This window comes from Perna viridis, chromosome 4 (assembly GCF_037379345.1).
Source record: "Perna viridis isolate PV_CMFRI_1.1 ecotype Kerala chromosome 4, ASM3737934v1, whole genome shotgun sequence".
In the NCBI taxonomy this organism is placed as follows: Eukaryota; Metazoa; Mollusca; class Bivalvia; order Mytilida; family Mytilidae; genus Perna; species Perna viridis.
The window spans coordinates 18,718,896-18,740,454 of NC_142448.1; the positions used below are offsets into that span (position 1 = coordinate 18,718,896).

Consider the following 21,559-nt stretch of genomic DNA (forward strand, 5'->3'; position numbering starts at 1 on the left):
GAATTTTAATCCAAACCGAAACGACACAAAATAATAATATAAAAACTATAGAGATAAAAACTATACTCAACGACAAATAAAACGACATGTGCGCCAGCATCTGAAATTAAATTTTTTCAGCGATATAAACCTTACTACGAACAACAGGAATAAGAATGTTGACTGAGTCTTTACATGGAAAGAGAGTTCCTAAAGAAACCAAAACAATGATTTTGAATTAAAATGTTAAAAAGTAATACAACGTTTTCTTTATATATCATATAAGAGTGACTGTAATCCATGTCTTTGAAATTCAGATGCATATATGAGTTTTTTTAAATTGTATCTAAGATTTATGGCTTTACTTTTCTCATCTGGCATTTGCGGAAGTATATATAAATAAGGCATGAAAGCAGCCTATGGAATATTAATAATTATATCATCATTAAAGGACTTATTACCGATTCTAAATTGCGTAACATTAGGTTTTCAATACAACAGCAACAGTCTTCCTTACAGCATTGCCTTTGCAAAAGGAGAGTCTGTTTAAGGGTAATCAAGGGAACAAAAATTCGATCGATAATCAAAAGAGTATATTCCAAGGATAAAGACTATACAAGAAAAAAGACACACACAGCAAAGAACATGAAATAACTAAAACAACACGTACACAAGAAAGTAAATGAGCAAACGGGGCGAGACTAAACCAGGTGCACCGGTAGGGTAAGCGTCCTCTGCTTTTGTAGAAGCATCCGTCAAGTTGCTCATTAAGAGTCACGTCTGGGGTAGACGAACGTAGAAATGAAAACTGAAACACGGTGAACAAATCGATTATCATGGTCAGACTGATACTATAACCTTGGTTCCCTTGATTACTCTTTTCTACCATCACCAATCTTATTCAAATTAAACATTTAGTCACTCCATCTAACAACACTCCATTTTACTTTCTGTTCTGATAACCTTTCTGATCAGTCAATCAAATTTCATCTCCAATAATTTTGAAAGTATTAATCGAAGCGAAAAACCCGAGGATTCTGTAAAGGTCAACTAAACTGAAAGTAGAATGGAGTGTTGCAATGACTGAATGAAACAATAGCTTTGATTTAAATTATGCCATCACTGATCAGTTGATGATAGGTTAAACCGAGTTTTATAGCGCAATAAACCTCCAGTTTCCACTGCAGTTAATCATTTCTGGTATATAACAATACAAACAGACAGCATAAAATCAGAATAAAATTAAGAAATTAAATTTTATAAACGAAGTATGAAAATATAAACATTAACCGAATGGGCACTACCATCCTTGTGTAGTTTGACTAGTTCACTTGATAAATATACTCTGTTATCACACCAAAATAAACACAAGTTTGTTTATCGTGAGTATATGTACTTATTTAATACAATGTTAATCTTAACTGATTGTTGGTAATTTTCAATTGACGATTTAACAACATTATCACGTTTTCTTGTGAGCTGTATATAAAATGTAATTAATTTTAAAAAGTAGAAGGGTTACATGGGTAAATAAATAGATGCTATATCTTAATTTCAATATTTGTAATTTCTAATCAGAGAAATTTACATTACCAAGAATACATTTTAAATTGGAGCAGCAAAAATTTCCTATTATTTTCATTTTCTTGGACGGACAAACTCATAAATTCTCCTTACGTGTCCTCTTTGGCAAATCATAACAACGAAATTTCAAGCCTTTCCTAATGGACGCCCATAGAGGTTTTCTTTCTTTTTTTCTGAATTTTGGTAAGTTAATGCTAACCACTTTTTTTAATCAAATATGAAAATACAAAATATATTTTTTTTTCAATCATACAGAAAATTTCTTGGCATGTATAACGAAATATTGCAACATTCATTATGATGCATGTAATACCTATTTATATTTCTGTTGTTATTTTGCTTTGTATATATCTATATTTTTCCCAATATTGAATACTACCTTTCCATTATAAAGAATTTTGTATACTACTTTAAGTCACATCATTCAACTAATGTTACTCTGTTGAAACCAAATTGCTTTTCATCTTATATACTGCCTCAATTGCATTTCTATTTTTTTAAATGTATATTAATTGTTGTATGATTTATATATGAAAGCATGTTTGTGTTTCTGTAGTTGAACTGATATATTGTTTCGTTAATTAGATGATAAGCTTATAATTTTCCAGCATTTTCGTTTTTGTATGTGTATCTACATGTAGCTCAAGGGCTATATTCAAATGCATATATATATATATTCCTTTCGATATTTACAGTCAAGCCTTAAAAACATGATGACTAGTATTTAGCTCGACAATAAGATACAAATTCTGTATGATTAAATATGGTTTTAATATATGCTATATACAATACTTTGGATACTTTGCGACCTAGTAAAATCCGCCAATGTGTCCTCCCCTTTCTCTGGAAAACATATACACTCTATGAAATGCAGGTTTTTTAGTGTACAACACGAGCCAGCATTTATGTAACTTCAAATAATTTATAGTCATATCTTAGAATTTGATTAGAGTGCAAAAATTTAAATAGTACAAAATTATGTCTCAGAGAAGTTGATTTCCATCAGAAAATTCTAACATTTGAAAATAAAATACAAAAGTAACAAGCATATATTGAAAATGTCGATATGCAGTACAGGTGTTCTGAGGAGTAACCTTTCATCCGCGGCATTAAAATTAAATACAATTAAATACAATTCTATGTATTTTGAGGTTTATCCATGGATTTATTTGATATTTTTACATTACAGCGTGTCTTCATCTGACACTGGGACTTACATTGTCACCATCTTATTCAGTCATTTCTGATTTTACTCGTCATGATACCCATGATCTGGATTCAGAAACGAGGAAAACTCTGTATATGAATGCATCAAAGAATGAAATTCTATCGACAAAGTATGCGGTTATAAGTAGTTTTTTATCTTCTACGCAAACAGTGATGATACTAAATGACCATTCAAAGTCAAAAGTTTTGGTTGATTCAACCGCTTATGCTCCTAATTTGAACTCTTCAAGACTGCGTACAGGCGAAATGTTGTCCACCCCTTCCACCACACCAAGTTACGCAAGCTATGTCCACCGTTCAAATAATTTAAAATCCTATGAAATTATGGATACAACAGCATCACTGCCTATAAACCCAACTTCTTCTAGTATTTATGCAACAGAAGGGAGAAGTCATAGTAAAGACTTCGGTTTGTTTTCTACGAGTTTAACGACACAGCAATCGTCGCAATGGCTTGGACCACCTCAAACGTCTGCCTTCCCAACAATATTTTCCCCTTCTTTTTATCATACAACGAAGGGACGTCACTCTGGACACAGGCTAACTTTATCAAAATGTAAGAATTTTATTAAAATTAAATTTAATGTTCTTGCTAAACTAAGATATCACGGATATAGTTCATAACGTATCACATTTTCAAGATTATATGTAAAAGCTTTTTAATGCAATAACAAAATGCAAAGAGAATGTCTTGAGAATTATTAAAATTCTTCTAACGATTTTTGCTAGTAAACCTTATATTAGAAATTCTTAATACGATCTTTCAGAAATGTCATGCATTAATCATGATTCGATTACAAACTTATCAACGGTGCACAGAGGACATATTTGGAGCAAGATGCGTTGATTGGTTCCTTTCAACATAATGCCTTTATTTTGCTAAATTAGATATAATTTCAAGTGGATAATCTTTATCAATTACCATTGTCATGATATCAAACACTGAACATGATAAACCGTTTTTTTTTCCAAACGTATGTACATGTAACTACTAACTGAAAAGTAAGTTTCAGTCTTTAAACTATTTGTCAGTAATATTGAAAGAGATGAAGCATTGTAATCAATTAGCAGTGAACAAAATACTCTAAATGTACCATGTGTAGTAGTTTTTCATTAGATGCTTCGGTGAAGTTTGTAATTCTATATTTTCCAGCGTTTTTATTGCTTTCATTTACCTTGATGTTTTTTTTTCCATGTATTTAAAACTGCTTAAGGTCTACGTTACATTATTTTATGTTCTTAAAGACTTCGGTTGATTTTTGAAATTTTGTTAGAAGGGCAAATAATGTTAAAGTAGTAAAATTGTCTGTGATAATTCCGTTTCAGATGAGCCTGATTGTAATAAAGTCATAAATCAGATTCCAAGCAGCGTACATATAACAGAACACGATTTTGGTACGTTATCTAACTCTATAACATGTTGTTTTTTAATTATTAACAGTTAAATGTGATGTGCGTTTAACTATGTTTCATGTAAATCGTTATGGGATGTCAGAATATAAATAACATGTATTTCAACATATCATAGTTCTTTGGTTACAGATAGCATACCGATAACTACATTATCAACATCACGGGGTAAACTGTCTACATACACTTCACATGCATTTACGCAGGTTTTCAACAGGAAAGTCTTGATAGTGTCAACTTAATAAAGTAATATGAATAAGTATTCTAAATTAACAGTTATTCAAATTCATAAACAACGGAAAGAGCACAAATGGGAAGTTATCACTATCGTCATTAAATTTATAAGTTTAGCAAAAATGGAAAATTTGTGATGCAAATGTGGGAAAATAAGTTTTATCATGTAGTCTGATAATTTCGAGACAATTCTCTGGGTGTATAGTCGCTTCATATGTTTAAATAGAATCAGTGGTGGTTGATTAAACTCAAATGAGGTTATTTAAATTACGTGTTTATCAATATATGCAGCAAAAATACAATTATATGAAACCATGATTCCAGCCAGTCAACCACACATTTTTCATTACTGCAAATTGAGTTAAATCTCAATTTCTTATATTCTAGACAAATTATTGTTTACAACATTGCATGGTACTTCAGTCAACATAAGCATCGGTGCAATTTACCCAGAGAAATTGTCATCCAGTTTGATCAGACACTTTAGACTGTATTCACCAAACAACTATACCACTGACTTAATACTAAACAAAGCTGTAGATATAGAACAGATTTATCTTATCCACGTGAGTACAGTGGAAAACGTGATTTTATCTTCAAATGATATACAATATACAATATCGTGTTCACAAGGTGTGAACAATAAAACGCTATAACCGAGTTTACCAACTGTGGACAGTAAAACATCCATGTGTAAACAGTACTGATTGTCTGGAAAACCTTGTTTTATTTCTATACACACATATTTACAAACCACATGATATACATTTCTTTTGAACTCATTCAGAACAGAAAATGTAAATCTGCGTTTCTTATCGAGTCTGCTACACTAGGAAAACCTAGGTTGACACATAATGTCATTAATTATTCAGGTTACAACCGCCAATCATCACTTTACTTCCAGATTTAAAATTGACATGAACAAAATGCAGATTGGCGATTCAGATAAACATTTCACATTTTGAACAGAAACGGACGGTTTTGTTATCATTTTCTCATTTAATGTAAATAAAGTAAAAACCTGAGACACTATGTAGCATAAAAAATTGTTTAGCCAGATATGATAAACCAAATAAACCAAATGTTTTTGATCAGGTGTGAATAGTATAACGCTAAATTTAAACCTGTCTCGCTCAGACCTAATGAATCGAATTAGTAACGAAGTAACAGTCGAGCATGTGTTTTAACAGGGTTATTTCATGGCTAACGTCATAAAAGTTAAGTAATTCAAAAATGGTCGGCAAAAATATTCGAATAAAGGTTACTTAAGTCGCGACAAAGTGTCAGTTCACCACAGGTTAAATGCACTAAGTTAATTTAGTTCAACCAGTTCGCCAGGTAAACAGTTTGTTACCAAATCATTTCTTTTATCTCTAAAACAGTTAATAAACAAGTTTCGAAAAATGTACACGCGGTTCAAAAAAATGATTAGTCAGTAGAAAAATTTGTGTCTTTTTTCTGTAAAGCATTGGTCTCTTCCCTGGCTTTAATAATTTTACGTTTGAAACTTGTTTCTTTGTAGAAATGACAGAAATATCAGTTTAAAGTTATAAACTTAATTTGTTCTCCTTTAATCTTTACAAATTCGTTGTTATTATCGCACATAGGTAAGTAACCTAAAACTACAAAATAATGGCTTCGATTTGTATTATCTTCGTAGAAACTTTATGTGTCAAAAATTATGAAGAGGGCGCGATTTATTTGTTTGTTTTTTTTTCCCGTAATATAGCAAGGAAAAGGTAAACCGGTGAGCGCCAACTTTCTTTTGTCAAGAAAAAAAATGCAACAAAAGAAATATTGGCACAAACTAGGCTGCATAACACCAATATTTCAAGTCAACACTCAAAGGCTCTATTGCGGCCGTCTAGATTGATATCACGTGTCAATCATGAGGAAATTTTGGTCAATCCTCATACAAGACGCTTGTTTATGCTTTCATTTTTCGATCGGATCGGATACAGTTTCGGGTACATACTAGTAAATATAAATATAAATCAAAAGCATTTCCAAAAGCATAAATACTTTACTTATTCGGTGACTTTTGGCTGCATTACACCCAGAATTGAATAACAATACGCTCAAAAGAAAACATGCACCAGTCTTTTTCTAAGTTGGTTTAAATTGGTGTCAAATTTACAACTCTTAAGCATTCTTATTTTTGTAATTATATTGAGTAATGTAGTCGTGAGAAATATTAATTTATGGAATCCGACTTTCTTTCTCTATATTTTGTGTCATATGAATTATTTTTCCAGACAAAATGCACACAAAGCATTTACCGTTTTCGTGGTAATTTGGGCTATGTTGCTAGTTCGTGTATAATATAATAAACTTTTTGTCTCCTGTTCAGCTGTTTATATAGAATAATAAGAACATTAAGGATAATAAATGTCCCAGGTTAAAAACATAAATGAATTATAATTTTATCTAATTTATTTTTATAGGATATAGTCGTAAACATAATAAGAATTCAGATCAAATGCCGCGATCATGGAACAATGGTGAGTTCGACTTGTACAGTGTATCCTAAGGTGTTACATTGTAATTATATGTCAGAACAGTAGCAAATTATTTTAACATAAAATTATTTAAAAAGGGAGGGGCGATGAGTAAATAACAGTGTCTACATTACCGATCTGCTTTAAAGTGCACTCACCAAGATACTTGGATGTGTATATACATTCAATATAAATAAATCTTCAGATTCAAAATATATGTTTGTTGAATTATCATTACATATTGTAACTAAGCTAATATTAGTTCTTGGTATCATTCTTATATATACAGAAATGATATACACATCGACACATCCTTTGGTAATCTAAAAATCAAAGATTTAATATCAGCATTATGTCAAGAGATTTTGAGTTCTCGAAATTAAAGCATAGAGATATCAATTCAATGGTTGTTTGTTCATTACAAACATCGTTTTTGATAAAGACTTTTTTCTATGATTAAATAGCTATTGATGAAGGCGTGCTTAATATTGAATTTCAACACTTGTTAATGACAAATGCAGTCTTAATTTCTGGTGTTAGAAACACTTTTTGCAGCCTTTAACAACATATATGAACATAACAGTTGAAGACATTGATGATAACGGTCCTTCATTTGAAAATGCTGACAAAACTACATGTGTCATACCAGTGTATTCTGCTGGGGCTTCAGAAGAATTTGTCGTTTGTATATTTGATTATACTAGATTATTAATCTTAATACATGCTAAAATTGGTTTAAACCTTAGTTGTTTACATACTAAATTTGTGAACTTATGGACAGATACAACAAGTAGCAACAACAAAAAACCTAGGTACTTATAATTGTCAACTACGATATACTTCCTACTATATACTGTTGTGGTTGTTAGTCTTAAAACAAACTGAGCATCTCTAGTTCCGCATGGTGTCAATAGTGATAATACCTGTAAAACATCTAATGTGGAAATTTCACCCTTTATTTCTTTATAATGAAAAGTACTGAACTTAAATATGTCTTTTTATGATACTTGATAACCTGTTACTAGTGTTTTGCTGTTAAATATTTATTTTAACTCCCAGTAGGCGACCTGTTACAATCTCGAGTAAGCCATTCGCACCAGATTTTGAATAAGTAACTTGCACAGTTATTTATCGTATATAACTGCTTAACTCGGATGAATAAATGTCATTGTATACTAGACATACAACATCTATTAGACCCATCTTTATTATCCGAGTTATTAGACTCACCTTTGTTATTCCTTTTAATGAAACACGATGCAAATGCTTTTTCCTGACATGTGCGCATGTACTAATATTGATAGCAACTGTCATTATCGTTTTTGTTGTTCTCACCCTTGTCTATATGTATCTCTTGTTGAAATATACAAAACGTGGTTGTTTCCTGACAAATTTCTTCGAATATTTCTATTAGACTAAGTAAATTTTATACTAAGTATTGCTTTTTTTCTATTTTAGGTGTTTCCCTTTTTAACTAACATCGTCGAAGGTCACGTGAGCTATTGCTATCACTTGGTGTCCGTCGTCGTCGTTAACAATTTTTGAAAACTCTTCTCCTCTGACACTACTTAACCAATTGAAACAAACTTTGGTATGAATGTTCCTTTGGGATATCGTGCATAGAACTGATGTGGGGATTTTTGATTATCCGAAAAACATGGCCGCCGTTACTAAAAATAGAACATAGGGTTTAGACAGTAGTTTTTAACATATATCTCCAAAACCGTTAGGTTTAGCCAAATTCTGACGACGGTAATGATGAGATCTATCTGTAGTCAAATCAATCTATTAAGCCATGTTGGATTTTTTTTAGGTATTTTGGCCTTTTTCGACGTTTTTTTGTTTGTTTGCTTGGTTTTTTTTTTTGCTATTTTTAATATTATTTCTTTAAAAAATCTTCTCCTCTGACAGTACTTAACCAATTGGAACCAAACTTGGTATGAGTGTTCCTTTTGGTATCCTACATAGAACTGATGTGGGGATTTTTTATCCGTGGAAAAACATGGCCGCCGTTACTAAAAATAGAACATAAGAGTCAGACAGTAGTTTTTCGCATATATCTCCAAGATCGTTAGGTTTAGCCAATTTTTTTCAATTGCTGAAATAACCCTTATTATAAGGTCTTCAAAAGTCTTCCGCGATCAAAGTTGTCTGGTAGTTCCTTGTAAGAGTTATTGCCCTTGAAAGACGATAAATGACGATTTTTTTTTCACAGTTTTCAGCCAATATCTTGAAAACTTTTATAGACAGAAAGAAAGTTGCTGACCTATTGCTTCACTCTTTGAGGCTGACATTATGGCTGATCTGATCCGAAAGAAAGAATTTCGTTTAGTAGATCCTTTAATCTCAGTTTCCGCTATATAGATGACGTATTATCTTTAAACAATCCTAATTTTGGGAATAAATCGCATCTACCCCAAAGAACTTGAGATAAAAAAAAATACTACAGACATGGTGAAGTCAGACTCATATCTTAACCTACACTTAGAAATCAATGGTAAAGGAAAACTATTGACCAAACATTACGACATACGTGATAACTTTTCATTCAGAATTTTACCTTTCATCTGTGGCAACATACCTTCAGCACCTGCGTATGGAGTGTTCATATCGTACGTTATGCCAGAGCTTGACGAGACTACGCAGACTTTTAGTATCGGGCTATAATTCTAACAAATAGGCTTCTGGAACTGGGTTATGTTGCTACAAGATTGAAGTCATTACTACAGAGGTTTTATGGTCGTCATCATGAAATCCATCTGCGCCATGAAAACTGATTTGTGCAACGTGTTATAGTTTCCCTTTCCTCTTTCGTCTACCCCAGACTTAACTTTTTATGAAAAACTCGGCAGATATTTCTAGAAAAGCAGAGGACGCTTACCCTGGTCCGTTCTTCCAGTTTTTAGTGGAGTCAGAGTTGCTCATTTGCTTTTGTTGCTTTGTGTGTATGATTTTGGTTGCTTTGTGTTTTTTGTTGTTTGCGTCTGTTTTCTATGTCTGGTCTTTGTCCCTTGATAGCATTCTTTTGATTACCGCTATAACCTTGGTTCCCTTGATTACTCTTTCAGTCGTTGAAATGATCCTTATCATAACTTCTACCAAAGTCTTCTTGAGTCAAAATTGTAGGACAACTCCTTGTTAAATTTATTGCCCTTGAAAGACAAACTTTAACGAGGTGAACGATTCAGGCTCCTGGGAGCCTCTTGTTTTAGTAATTTGATTCCTTTTTTTATGTCTCCTTTGCTTTTATACGTACTTTTTATGAATTTCTGTTAATTTCTAACCTTTGGTTTTAAATATCAAGACACAATTAAAATGGAATATATTGGAGGTTTGCTCACCGTTTTTAGTAGGTTTTGTCCATAAAAATTGCCATGATCATTTTCAGTTGCATCATTTTAGTGTATAGCAATCTGGCATTTTGAGAAATTCTGGCACCGGTATTATTCAAACATCGATTGATTTCCGTTCTATCTTTGATTTTTGTACTTTCCTGTACTGTATTAACTGGTACATCTCGGTTTAGTACGTGAGAAGGTATTTTGATACCGATAATTAAAACAGTAGTACCCAACATGACTATTGTACACCGTTTATATGCCAAAATTAACATTTTAGTTCATGTTAAGGCATTTTTTTCATGGGTAGGGGTGGCAATTTTCCACCTAACTTGACTTGGAAAAGTTCAAATATTTATTACGTAGGCTTATTTTGAAGCTAAGACACTATTTTAATGTACCGTATCACAAAAAAGCTTGTTTAAATTACGGTAATTTAATAAAAAGACAATATCGGGTGATATAAAAGAAAATTCTGAAATTCTGAAAATTCTCATTTTTCCGATTTTATAGTAATTGTCACACCAAGAGCAAAATCTTAGCGCCTTAATTGATCAGATATGTTGGGTACATCATTTCAGTATGCTCTGAATGAGAACTCTGTTTGGTACTGAGACCAGTTTTCTAGGGGTAGGGGTAATATTTTTAAAATTTTGGGAAAATCCTTTCTTAAAAATTATTTTTTCGTGGTTTATGTATATAGAAAATTAAATTATCTATCGAATGATACCAAATGTGAGACGTTATAGTCGAGAAGGGTCGAATTTATGTGACTTTTTACCGAAAAATCGAAAATTCCATCTTTTGCATTTTTTGATACATTCTGACCACGAAATTCGCCATTTTTTACATAAGCATTATTACTCTAGGGGGTTTGACATTGAAAAATATGTCAATTTAAGCGATTTTTTTCGGCGGGGTAGGGGTACATTTTTTTTTTCATTTTACCGCAAATCCTATATGTTACTGCAACTTTCTTGGTACCATTGTAAAGCTGGAACATTGGGCTATACGATGATACCTTAATGTGTTTAGCTTGTTCTCACATGCTATTCCAGGAAGGCTTAGACGCTCAAACAATTGAGTCATAAAAATCTGGGCTTTTTGGGGTACAAATATAGGCTTATACTGAAAAAGAGTCCGAGAATATTCTTTGGTGACAAATTGATTTGGCAATGGGAGGTATAAATTTGCCTAAAAATCACCATAAAGTTGATGAGTGGGGGTGCACGGTGGACCGTGTTGGCTATCTTTCTTTCTTGAGTAGCTATCTACATTTATGTTAGATTGTTGTCTAAATGCTGGAATTTTTCATCGACAACATATTTGCCCAGTGCGGAGGACGTCTTTTTCGGCATTCCAATGAGATGAAATTGTTCTCAGCTACTCGTTGACCTATTCATTCACTCTTATGAGGCTGATTTTATTGCTAATCTTATCCAAAAGAATGAACATCGTTTAGTCAGACATGATCTCAGTTCCCACTACAAATATGTTGTCTTTAAACGATCCGAAAAGAGGGATTGTATACATCGCATCTATCCAAAAAACATGAGATAAAGGACGCTACAGACACTATGAAGTATCCTCACATCTCATCCTAGAGATTAATGGAATAGAAAAACTCGTGACTAAACCTTCAAGGGTTGTTTTAATTTTTGTTCCAAATACCTCAGCGACCCCTTATGGAAAAGATTTGAAATTCGTATGCAGCTACAATATATTGGGTTGTACTGTGTGCAAGCTTTAAGGCTTGATTGCGCCTCAACTTTATACATGATGTGTTTACAGTTTATTTGTTGCTTTCATAATTTCGTAATTAAAGTATCGTCCCAAAATTCTCAGCAACACTCATTTTAACGATTTGCAATTTGATATGCAGCTTCCGTTTGAATACTTATAATACTTTCATGCTCGGTCGCCTTACAACTTTGTTTGTTCTTTGGTTTCTATACATTATTTGGGATATGCCTCGGATAGTTCTAGTTTTTTTTTATTATTATCATTATTCCAGGGTAATTTGACGTTGTCGCCTCGTTCCATCCATGCAGTCGATGGAGATCTCCTTAATTCCAACATCATTTCTTACTCCTTTATCCACGGTATGTTTAAATCAAAACTGAAAATCAGTTTTGAAAATATACTTTAAATTAATGAAAATAATGAAACGTTTTAGTATTTTAATATTTCCCTAAAGCACGTGAATTAAAAATTAAAAATGTGTGTCAGATACATCCCAAGTCAGATAAGAAATTGTAACTCGCAATTTAAGAACTTCTAGGATGACGGTTTTAAGATTATGACTACTAAATTGTTATTATCACATATCCGAACGATAATGGAAAAATACTTAATCAGTACAGATCTACGTCAATATAAATGGCTTTTTGTACTTTTGAAATATATACGAGGGGCATACAACTCACGTGTATATTATATTAGTTTCGCTGTACATTCGACGTTTTGCTGAATGTCTACTACCATAACATACATATGTAATGTTTATACATTGCTATAGTTTTATTATATATTTTATGAAATTAATGATCATTTTCACAAGTTTCGTTCAACAGATTAATATTTGATTTTTTCATCATTTTTTAATCACCGAAGAATGGTTCCTGGTTCTTTTGGTGCATAGCTTTGCTTGCTGAATAATGATTTGCTCTCAGAGGGATTTAGAATAAAAATATGATTCACAGCGGTAAAATTTAGCAGAGATAAGAAATAAAATTATACATTAAATCAAATTAGATTATCCTACTGCTGTTAAAGCTGTAGTGCTGCAGATCTACTCTTATTCGAATAATTCACTTTCGGTACATGATATGGGTACGAGTTCGGAGTGACATGCAGGAATTAACATTGAAGTTGTTGCAAACTTGCTTTAATGAACCCACCAAAAATTCATACTTCGTCGTCTGAGCACTCGCCAAAGCATCCCTTCTTTTTTATACAAATATGTTTTGAGGTGTCTTTTTAAGTGTTTATACAAATGTGTTTTGAAATGTCCTTTGAAGTGTTTATTGCGTTTAGGTATAATTTTAGATATCTCCATTACAATTTAAACTGGTCATGACTTGTTAAAGAAAGTATTTTACCTCTTTAAAATCATGATAAATCATTTTTATTGTTCCCTTTGGGATTGTGTAGGTTTCAGCACATCTGATATTGGCCTTATTACAAGATTTTAAAAGCTTTCATACAGCTGATCTGGAAATATTTAGGTACGTCTAATTGATATCGTCTTTGGAGTATACCATCACAATTGTATTCCAATTTATTCTTTGTTCCCTGAAAAGCATAATTCTTGAAGCCTATGTCTTGTTTTGAAGACGTACTCTCGCGACTTTGAATGTATGTGTTTGCTTTGCTTTTATTGTAGGCGAGCCAGTAAATTATCAACAATACTTTAAGATTGACAACAAAAGTGGGAATGTGAATAAAACATCCAACATAACGGCCGATGATCCTCATGATTTTGTCATGATTGTGCAGGTTTGTTAAGTAACACTGAATATTGAAACTTGTTTAAAATTTTGTCAAAACCTTTAATTACAATCTAAGAACAATTATAATATTAAACCACAATCTTCGGGTTAAAACATTTTCAAATTTTCTTGAAACATGCATGATTTGACTTTGGTCTTGCAATATTAAAAGTAACCCAAATATGAAAAAAAATTGATGTTACTTATATTTTCTATTCACAGGCTACGGAGACATCTTCGAGTGGTCGCAGTAAAGTTGCTGTCTTGACGGTTTCAATTGCCCCACCTTATGAAAGTCCAAAATCCAACATTTATCGAGCGAATAAAACTGTCATTACCATGCTACAAGTTCTCAGTGTTATCGTTATTTTGGGGTTCACTTTAGGATTTCTTTACGTTATACACCATCGTAATAAACAGTGTAAAGTGGAAAGTAAAAACGAGAACTTAGAATTACAGAAAATCGACGATATCGAGGAATACATGATAGCAACTTCAACAAACCAAGTGACAACACATATTCAGACATGTGCACCAAACTGTCCAGAGTCTACAATTTTACAAAAACCAAGTCTTCTTAGTGCACCATCCCCAGCTCCAAAAAATACTCCAATACAATCACCTGTGTCTCCAAGAAAGGTCCAATTCGTCCTTCCAGAAAAGACATACAGAATGATATATGGCAAACGAGCAAGAAACGTCATGAGGAAATCCGAATTTAAAAAGTGACCATTGAATATGGTGTTAAAAAAAGTTTGCAAGGATAATTTTTAGTTTTTTTGGTTAAAACCCATTTTATTTAACGCGTATAATGACACTTTTGTGGTTTTGTTCATCCCGTATATCCCCTACTAATTTATTTCTCATACATGATTTGTATTTCTGCATTATCAGTCTGTAAAATCTAGCGTTAATGAAATGCTGTAGTAAAAATGTTTTGAACTTATTAAAGAGAAGTAACTCAGATTCCGTTGTTGGCATACTATACTATGACTGGCAGTTATCTATTTAACAAGAAAAACAAAACAATCAATTCTGATCAGTAAGGAAAAAGAAGTTTATTACAATAAAATAATGGGGAAAATGAATTAGTTTAAATGTATGCGGTGGTTAATAAGTAGTTATAGTAAGATAAATAGAGGAGAAAAAACTTTGAATAATTTCGCGTAACTATAAAAGAATAAAAGACAAAATAAAATGATGTTCCATGATATGCTCGTCCCAGTAATGGAGTAACAGTGTGACATGTGAAAAACAGATACCATTAAAAAATATGGAAAAGTCTCATAACTCTAAAACTAAAGATAAAATTATCCACAAAGAATATACAGACCATCAGACAATGATTATAGCAAACATTTGTGTATAAAGTTTGAAGTTAATTATGCAAGGGTTTCTCATGCTATGGTGCAATATGTGAAACAAATCTACAAAAAACTTGAAAAGTTCCCATAACTCAAATAAGTTGCTTCGCAGAGCGAAACTAGATACATGTACGTCCGTTTTTTTTTTTTTTTTTCAGTCAATTTTGACCGAGTTTAAATGTATAACACGGGATTATATTTTGATTACAAGGAAAGGGTCAAAAAGCTTAAATACTTGCAATAAGACTTTTAAAAGATAACATGAACAGACAAACAGATGTGTTAATAAAGTGTTTTACAATAAATCCTAGAACTTGTTTAAGTAGGGTATTATAAATAAAAATTAAAAACCTAGAAATAAAATGAACAATATCACAGCATTGTGTGAATGGGTTTCTAAGTTCAAGTCCAAAAACAGGAAATTGTGCCATATGTATATGAATTAAGTCCGATAACTAAAATAAAACGTACACCAATCCCTTACCATGAGCTAACACTTAATCAAAGAGGTCAGACACATAATTTTGTCAAGCAATGGTATGTGGCATGATAATTTTGATAGTATTACCAAAAAGGCTTACAACCGTTTGAATATGATATGGGAACTTCGCTTTTAGTAGAGAGATATACTTTGGAAAAATTATATATGTCCTTCGTGCGACCTATCCTTGAGTGATATGGAATTGACAAAACCAATCATCGGTTGGTCAACTCGAAAATGTGCAGTTAGATGCTGCTAGAATTGTCTCCTGCGGTACAAAAACTACCTCCTTAATTAGACAGGCTATACGATATGATGGGTTGGGAGAAATTGTCGAAAAGGAGGGAAAAATCACGTTAATTTTATTTCATATAATTCTGAACATGGAAACTCCGGAATATTTACAAAACTTGATCCCGGATATGATCCAGGAACGTCACTCCTATAATACTGGCTAGACTCAAAATGTTATTGGAACACGCACAGATACAAACTTTTGATTATTTTTGTCGTCTAGAATTGAGTTTTGGAATTCAGTTCCACTCGCAATCAAATCATCAAGTTCTCTAAATATGTTTAATATTTACTTACGTCGTATTAATGTAAAGTGCCCTTCGTATCATTACTGTGGCTGTAGACAATACTAAGATTACAATGCAGTTCTTTAAAAAACACTTATTTGTAATTGAGTGGCGTCTCCTTTTAGTATTTATGGTGCAGTCGAATCTGATGAACATTATTAATCAATTGTAATATATACATTGTTTAAGAAATGAAACTATTAACCAAATTGATGTTCCTGTTGTAAAAGATTTGCATTTGCTGTTATTTGGCTCACAAAATTTAGACGATTATCAAATCAGGAATCGTTTTCTCACTACTAAAGTTAATATTGGAAAGCATAATATTTACTAATTAAAATTGCAAATGTGAAACAATGAAATATGTAAAAAAAATCATTTTGGTTTTTGGTTTTGGTTTTTGTTTTTGTTTTGTTTTGTTATGTTTTTGTTTTTGGTTTTGTTTTCTTTTGTTTTTTTTTATTATTATTATTTCGTTTTGTTTGTTTGATTGTATGTTTGTTTGGGTTTTTGTTGTTGTTGTTGTTTTTTTGTGTTTTTTTTTTTTTTTTTTTTTTGTTTTGTTTTGTTTTTTTTTTTTTTTTTTGTTCTTCATTTATATATTTTTGTGTTATTTCATTATTGGTAGTTTTTCTTTTTCCTTTATTACAACTTTTCTTACCTAATTTCAATTCTTTGATAATTGTTCTTCATAACATTGTCTAATTTTATCTTACAAAAAAATAACATTTATCAACCTTTATGTCATATTTTATTGTTTAAGTCCTTTATTTATCGAGCATTGTACAAGTAAACGAAGTCGGTAGAACATGAAAAGGAGATGTCCTGAAAAAGCTTGAACAATATTGTTGCGAAATTCTATTGATTTTTTTTCCGTAAATTGTATATTCTATATTGTATTTTCAAAAGTGTGTGTGTTTTTTTTTCAATAAAATGTGTTTAAACTAAATATAACTGACTTTTTATTCAATAAAGTTTTATTACTTGATGAATTTTAAATAAAAATCCTTTCACAAACGATTGTGTTTTAAATCAAATATATAATACATGTTTTGATTGACACTTCGAACTCGATATTTTTTATTGTTTGTAAATTTAATCAGCGATTGTGTATACCAACGTTAATTTCCCTACCCTAAAATACATTAAGTCATTTCTATAAAGTTATGTGTAGATTAGCTCACTGATGGTGTGTTTAAAGTGGGTAATTTGATTAGTTGTTAGCCGGTGATCAGACTGTCGTAGAACACATCCTGACATTCGGTTGGGTTCTTTGATTGATCCCCGTTGTGCATTGTTAGTTTAGACATATTTTATTTCAAATAAATACATCAATTATAATCAATACAACATTAATACATCATAAAGATTGGGATACAAGTTTAAGCTTATGTTAATCCGTCTCCTATCATCTGACAAATATAAGCACATTAAAGGAGACATGACACAATTTTTTTTGTCAATTTTGGGTTTATTTGATTTATTACACCTAATCTATATCATAAAAAAACGTCCCTTGTAGTCACTTACGTCGTTTAATTAAGGATAAATTGATTCCAAACCGACGATGGCCCAAGCCATACGAATTTCAATTAGCCGTGACCATGTTACGTCATCGTTTTATATATATTTATAGACATTTTTCGATGACGGACAAGTCATATACATATTACAATGCTTCTCTCTTGAAGGTGTACTTGCATGTGTTGAACTTGCCCATTTCACTTCATGTAGGTTAGCTTGGTAAAATTTGTTGCTCTAATTCTGGACACTCAGTTTTTTGGGTTTTTTTTTTTTTTTTTTTTTTGGTTTGTTTTTTGTTGTTTTTATAACTCCACATACATTAAAAAGGTGCCTTCCTTTAGTAGTTATAATATTACTTTCATAAAAAATTTCATAACACTTGATCAACTGTAACTCAAGTCCTCGCGCGAAAACCAACTGAATATGGACGACGACGACTCGCACATCGCCGTCAGCACCATGCCAATATACATGTACGATCGCAATTTTTTACGTTGACACTATTATATTAAATATATACATATATATCGGCAAATTCCGGGTTTGGACATGCTCCATTTCCAATTCCCCAAAAAGCCTGTCAATTACTCTTCCTTAGGACCAAATTAGTAGTGTGTGATTTGCTAAGAATTTACATCTATAAGGTCTTTGTTCTTACATTCGTCCTAGTTAAAACATACTCTAGCAAAAGAGAATAAAACTGCATGATGGATAAATTTCTCAGTTACAGTCATGTACTCAAATGAAAACATTCGAAATTCTTATGAAACAAAATTACAATACCGGTATACGAAGGGCTTTAAGGCTAAATCCATCCATACTGGCTCACAGCTAACACTTCAAAATCAATATTTCATCTAAATCTTGTATCAAACAATATCATCAACTTCTAAATAGTTATATACATTTGTAACCTGAAAAATGTTTCCTTGGACAAAAACTGTATACTACATACTTCTTTTGCAGCTGTATACAATATATCCAGTAGAACTGCCACTATTATTTGGTTTCAGAACCAACATAACCTGCATATACATTCAGCACTTCACAACACTGTCATTAACCTTTCTTTATAATCTCTATTTTATTAAATCCTGTAAATCTTCTTCACAATTTAACCAAATTTACTTATTTTTACGCGTACAATTTTTAAGTATGAAGGAGACTAAATTAATTTTTTATGTATATGTACAAATTTTACTTGATTGGCACGAAGTCATAAACAGAAAATGGTTAAATTAAAAATCATATAAAGAGATGTCAGTACATGCCGTCCGCCATGTACATATATAGCAAAACTAAAAATCGTTGGAGCTCCTTCGGAATATACTTACATGTACAATATACTTTTACGTGTACATAATCTCTATATGTATAATGTAGAGTCCCCGAAACTTCACGTTACAGTAATGGGCAGCTAATGGAACTACCCCAACTTAACAGATTCCTCAATGCCATGTGTTTTGCAACAAAGCGTCAAAAAGTTCATATGCATGATATACGCCTACGTGTATGGAGCATAAACACATAAAAGATATGTAGAAGGAAGGTCCTATTTAACCTTGGACATGTACATTGTACTTTTACGTGTACATAATCTCTATATGTATAATGTAGAGTCCTCGAAACTTCACGTTAACAGTAATGGGCAGCTAATGGAACTACCCCAACTTAACAGATTATACGCGTACTTGTATGGAACATAAACTCATAAAAGATATGTAAAAGGAAGGTCCTATTTAACCTTGGACCCGAAGTTTTTCCTCCAGCAAAATGTGAAGAAATATGGACCATATTCAACTTAATAAAATGCAATTTTGAAGAAGAAGACAAAGCCAGACTTTTTTCTATCCTATATGGAAACAGAGTTAGAAACACTGGTTGTTTATATTTATAATTGATTGTTAACACACATGCCGGGAGTGTGTTCTTGGTCGTGGATAATCCCTTTTTAGGATTCGGCGCTGAAGATATTTTTTTTTGTTTTGACCAACACCGTCAAAACAAAAAAAAACATATCCAGCGCCGAATCCCAAAAGGGATTAGGCCGTGGACTAAGTCTATTACATGTTTAATCTTTGTAGATTTGGTTTTCATTGTATTCTGATTTGGTGTCACTATGACTTATTTCGTTTCAAAATTTAAACAAAAATGAAAATAAATCCCTACCTTCCGACTCTACAAAATTTTAGAATGGTAATCGGAAACACAACGTTATTTTTTGCACTGGCAAGTGTTGATTTTATCCCAAATAGTATTTCGCTGTGTCAAAGATTCAGCAAATACTGTAGGCTGTACAGCGTGCAGATCACAAATTGGATCCCTAGATCACGGATCGACATTAAATCACCTGTGATGCTTTTGATAAATTTAAAGAATGAACGTGGTCACATGAAAACTAATTTCCCCGAATACACCATGACCTACATTCACGGGTATGACTTGTAAACGATTTGATGCTTTACACCATCCGTGTGGGACCCTAAATGATAGCCAATGACTTTAAGAAACCCCTCAGTCCGGTCATGTATTACAAATACCACTATAAGTGCAAACCGGGTCTAACACTATTAAGTATATATGTTAGCACGAAAACGAGAATTAAACAAAGTATAGGATCAGTCAGCTGATGGTCAGCGTCACTCATACCGTGCAATTGAATGGCTAGCACTGTGTTACGAAAGATTTTGGGGGATTTTAGTGGTTTATATCTAAAAAGACGGTCAAAAAATTATCTGCTCGAAGCCACGACATCCTAGCTTTATAACGCAGGAAATGAAGGGTGTTACGGATATACGGAAAGTGCTATCATTTTCAACTTTATTGTTATAGAGTTATTTAATAAGATTGCACCTTTAAGAATAATTCAGGATTTTGTTCTGTTGTAAGAGCATCAGATCCTTTTAGAAGGACATTACAGTGACTTTTCTACAACCATGACACTCTTTTGTTACCAATCTGCTGAACAATACAATGGATTGACAAAGCTGTTGGGACATTTAAACTGACCAGTTGCTATTGAAAGAGATGATGAATACTCACCTATGAATCTTTTCATAGCTAGCTCTTAGTTATTTAAATCTGAAGCAGCTACCTGAGATATTCTATTTTTCATTGGTGAGGGGAGTTCAAATTTAATCAATTGGAATAGTATATTAAAGTATTTGATAAATCTTAACTGCATTGCACAGAAGTCTTATACATTATTACAATCAAAGTGCTGAGGCACTGAGTCAAGGAAGACCTCATAAATATTCATGTAACCTAATTGCAAGCTAAAAAAAACGATAAAAATAGTCATTTTAAAGAAAACCATCTGTTTTTATGAAATGCATATCAATACCGCTTGTTTATTAATGAATTTATGGATCTTCTTTTCTTTTATTGTTTTTGTATTTCTGGCTGTGTATGTCCTCAAATTTCTTGACACTTTACACCTAAACTAGCATTTCTTCAAAAATATGATCTCCACTGTGAATCACTGACTATCAATATTATATGAATTTTCAAAGTAAGAAAAAAATCCACACTTTGAAATTTTGGGTTGGAGATGCATGAAATAGAAATGAATCCTGTGGACTAGGGGAGCCAGGTTGACCAAGGACCTAATTTAAAGGGAGAAATGAGCAAAACAACTTCTCCTTGTTTGTGCTCTCTTTGACAGTGATTTGTAATAGATTAAATGAACAAATATGTCAATATTGTTAGTTTTCAAACAGAATTTACTACACCTTGTCCTTATCATTGTTGTCTAATTAGGCTCTGAGTTGAAAATGTCAAAACTATACACTTTTTTACCATAAATAATTACCTTTCTCTAGGATTTTTTCAATTCAAACAAGGATACA

At 32.1% G+C, this 21,559-nt stretch overlaps 1 protein-coding gene across 2 annotated transcripts; it reads left to right on the forward strand.

Annotated features, from left to right (window-relative positions):
* The first annotated feature begins 1,693 nt into the window (after window positions 1-1,693).
* Window positions 1,694-14,725, forward strand: LOC148619169 (uncharacterized). 2 transcript variants are annotated; one of them, XM_088578786.1, is made up of 9 exons: window positions 1,694-1,746; window positions 2,753-3,346; window positions 4,117-4,185; window positions 4,822-5,000; window positions 6,879-6,935; window positions 7,473-7,613; window positions 12,285-12,372; window positions 13,656-13,768; window positions 13,984-14,725. In XM_088578786.1, exons 1-9 carry the CDS (start codon window positions 1,704-1,706, stop codon window positions 14,488-14,490), a joined length of 1,791 nt encoding a protein of 596 aa, XP_088434912.1. In that variant the 5' UTR covers window positions 1,694-1,703; the 3' UTR covers window positions 14,491-14,725. The 2 variants fall into 2 exon arrangements, with proteins under 2 accessions (XP_088434912.1, XP_088434913.1); XM_088578787.1 differs by having other exon boundaries at window positions 7,488-7,613.
* Window positions 14,726-21,559: the final 6,834 nt, after the last annotated feature.